The 3,558-nt window shown below is 33.1% G+C and overlaps 1 protein-coding gene across 1 annotated transcript in view; it reads right to left on the bottom strand.

Annotated features, from left to right (window-relative positions):
* LOC139500047 (solute carrier organic anion transporter family member 2A1-like) overlaps positions 1 to 2,425 on the bottom strand; it is a gene marked incomplete in the record, with an annotated part of 11,460 nt that extends 9,035 nt beyond the window's left edge. Inside the window, 3 exon segments of the mRNA XM_071288757.1 lie at positions 1 to 84; positions 1,038 to 1,667; positions 2,276 to 2,425. Of these exon segments, the coding sequence (XP_071144858.1) occupies positions 1 to 84; positions 1,038 to 1,667; positions 2,276 to 2,297 (736 nt within the window).
* Between the last annotated feature and the right edge of the window lie 1,133 nt (positions 2,426 to 3,558).

The following is a 3,558-nucleotide window of genomic DNA, read 5'->3' as shown; positions in this document are numbered from 1 at the left end:
CTAATGTAACGTATATATTACTAAAAACTGCTCCTAATGCAAATGCCAGCGCAGGTCCAAATATTCCAACGGTAATGATTATACCTAAATTTAAAGAAAGCATAGGTACATAATTTTTTGAATAAACACTGAATACAATATGACAACGGTCGACTAATGGGATATAAATAAAACAAATGGTTTTCAATATGAAATAAAATGTACTATGTAAGAAAGATAAACATGCGCAAAGTCATAATGATACCACTCTTAGGGTAAAAAAAAATCCGTTCGGTCTCCATTGATTTAAAATAAAAACATCTTTTGAATATACGAGTTTGGACATAAACGATCATAATCAGTTGCTGCTCTGTTAAACGATATTTCCAACGAGTCTCTATATTCCACACACTAGTTGTTCCCTGAATGTCAAGCAACCAATTTTAAATTCATATTTTGTGCATGATATATTAATTCAAGGGATGCAACTCAATTTGAAGCAAGTTCACTGAATATTTAATGTAAAGTCCTGTGTTATACCCTCATCAAGATCGTCAACAGACAAATTATTGCGGGATTGGTGATTGCTTAACGTACAGCTGCAAATATTTCATTCATTTTCAGGACAATCACCAGATAGAATATATAAACACATGGTGACCTTCAAGGATATGTGCTCTTCTTTTTTTTTTTTTTTTTTTACATTTTTTCGGAATCCTCTGCAATCAGTAAAAAACGTTGCCTGCTAACACCGACTTTTATTTTCATAATTTTATTTCACATTCATAGAAAAATCCTTATTCAGAAAAATTAAATAAAATCCTTGTTTTTTCATCGTTTTTGAAACAAAAAATCGGCCAATGTTAAAAGTATGAACTATTTCCCGCCAAATGTTCAATGGCTTACATCTTGAAAAACAAGCACCCTTATCTTTTTTTAATCACATTATGTCCTTTATTTGTATACCATCATTTTAGAACAGTCTATTAAAGAGCTTGTTATTTTGAAACGGATAAGAGAACATCCTTAATTAAACTTTACTTTATTTGTTAACTTACCAAGATACATAGATGTTTTCCTTTTCTCGACATTTTCATCAACGTAGTAAGAAACATATGGCGTCCTTGGAGACTTCCCAATACCTTGCAATACCATACCGATCGCTATGATGGCCATTGCATAAGGTGTAAATGCGGTTGATGTACCAACAGCTTTAGGAGCCTCACTTTCACATTGGTCTGTGTCATATGACGATAAATTCTTCAGATTGCACAATTGTAAAGAATCTGTTTGCTCAAAACTTGTTCTATTTGTTGTTTCTGTTCTACTACCCTGACTCGGCATAAGAAAATATGCAAAGGAACACAAAATGCCGGCAAATCCATAAAGTACAGTTGATATACCTAGTGCACGTGGGATATGAGCAGTTGTTGCTCTATAGCTAACAAATAGTGTCAACAACAAGAAACCAAAGTCATTGCAACTTAACAGAAATCCACTTTGTGAACTATTGAAGCCAAATTGTTTTTCTAGAGTTGTTATCTGCGAACTTATATAAATTGACAAGGTAGATGTTGTCAAACTTGATAAACTGTAGATTCCCGTAAAACAAGCAATGGTCGCACAATACTGGAGGCTCTTTGGTTGACATCTGCCTATCCCACATTTATCAGATTGTGTATTCATTTCTAGAAAAAAAAATCTGTAGTGAATTTTCAAGTTAATATGATAACATAAACGTATATTGTAATTTGTACGAAATAACCGATTTTATGCGGCGTTTACACAGTGCTGATTATGGTTCCTGTTTGAGATAACACAGCAATAAGACACTACAAGTGAAAAGGTCAGATTACTATCCTCATTGATCTGGAGTGTCCTAACATTGTCTTAACGATGTCGTATGCGTTGGTTACAGTTGTCGTTGTTTGACGTCTGTCATAATTATTTTCATTTATTGTATATTGAGAATTATGAAGTTCCGTTGGTTTACTCCTGTGCCTTTGTTTCATATTTTGTTATATTTAGGCCTTAATAACTTAGTTTTGGTTTTGCTCACTGTGAAGGCCGTACGGTGACCTGTAGTTTTAACAGACAATTGGTTCATTGGGAAATATATCACATATCCGTATATTTATGTAAGTATTTGTCGAGTATCAAGATCAAAGTGTTAACCTACATCATTATTCGTATATATGGTGACAAATAAATGATCACGTGTATGCCATACTAGCCCCCCCCCCCCCCCCCCCCCCCCACACACACACACACAACACACACAAACACAAACACTTACCTTGTTTATATTCTTCGTTCATATGAACTCGTGTAGTATGGCTATATACGACGTACCAGCTGATTTAATTACATGCTATTCATTCAAAGTAAATAAATATGAGATATACCTTTACAAAATTTAAAAGGCTATTGTGCAAACAAAAAGCTACCATATCTTGTAAATATACATGGACTTAAAACGTGTTTACCTGTGAACGCGTGTTATTATGTCTTTTAATCTAAATTAAATTAAATTTCCACGTAAAATGATTGAACTTATATATCTTTGCTGAAAACGGAGAACTATAAAACTCGTATATATTTATATACACTATTTGAGGTCCGTAAATGGTCCGAGACCACAACCATTTCGTAGTGCATTTCTTATAGAACATAAATGAAAATAAAAAAAATCCCACCTGCGCTTTCTCAAAGAAACTTTTACAGTGTGTTGTACTACTTTTGGGACAAATTATATCAAAATTATAGAAAACTTCATCGGCTCTAACTCAAAATATGGACAATCTTATTTTTTGGGCGTCTTGAAATCTTTTGACAGCTTCCGAAGTGCTAATTTTAAACCTTTCTCAGCTGGACCAAATCCCTACGTACTTTCCTTTAAAATTCTGGACCCAAATTTCTTTCAGTGTAATTTCACCCCCTACTTGCAATTTGAGGCATTAAACATGGAGAAATAAATTTGGAAGGGTATAAAAATTAATGACAAGTAACCCACTGCCAATACTAAGGACTATATTTTTGAACAACGAAAATCAAGGGACGACAATTGTGGTCTCGGACCAAATGACCTGTTGCAGGTTAATATTTATGTCCCTATTCAATATACCCTAACTTTTACCAGTAGCAGTCCTTTCTCGGACTTTCATCCCGGACGGCCACAATTACAAAACCTGCCTATTGTATTTCTTGTTAATTTGTTCTAGTTCTAAAGATGCATGAACTATTTGCCACTGGACGTTACACAGCTAACGAACAATCAAATATTTTAAATCGTTTTATGTTCAAGGTGACATAATCAATATTTGTTTACGTCGGTTATAATATTGATAAAGAGTCATTACGTTATCACAATCGTACATTAAAGAATGTTTAATGGTGATTATTTATAAATACTAATACATTTTTCAACTTTTGTTAATTAACGATAGTAAAATAATATCTCATTTTATGAAACGAATTTTTCAGTGTTAACATTTTCTCTAATACAGAAATAAGATGATAAGTAAGATTGTCAATCAGAAAAATATGCACCAAAAACCATATGAAATATAGAAGTTAATA

This window comes from Mytilus edulis, chromosome 13 (genome assembly GCF_963676685.1).
Source record: "Mytilus edulis chromosome 13, xbMytEdul2.2, whole genome shotgun sequence".
Taxonomy (NCBI): Eukaryota; Metazoa; Mollusca; class Bivalvia; order Mytilida; family Mytilidae; genus Mytilus; species Mytilus edulis.
The sequence above is the reverse complement of the archived record's forward strand: the minus strand, read 5'-3'. Positions and strand labels throughout refer to the sequence as shown.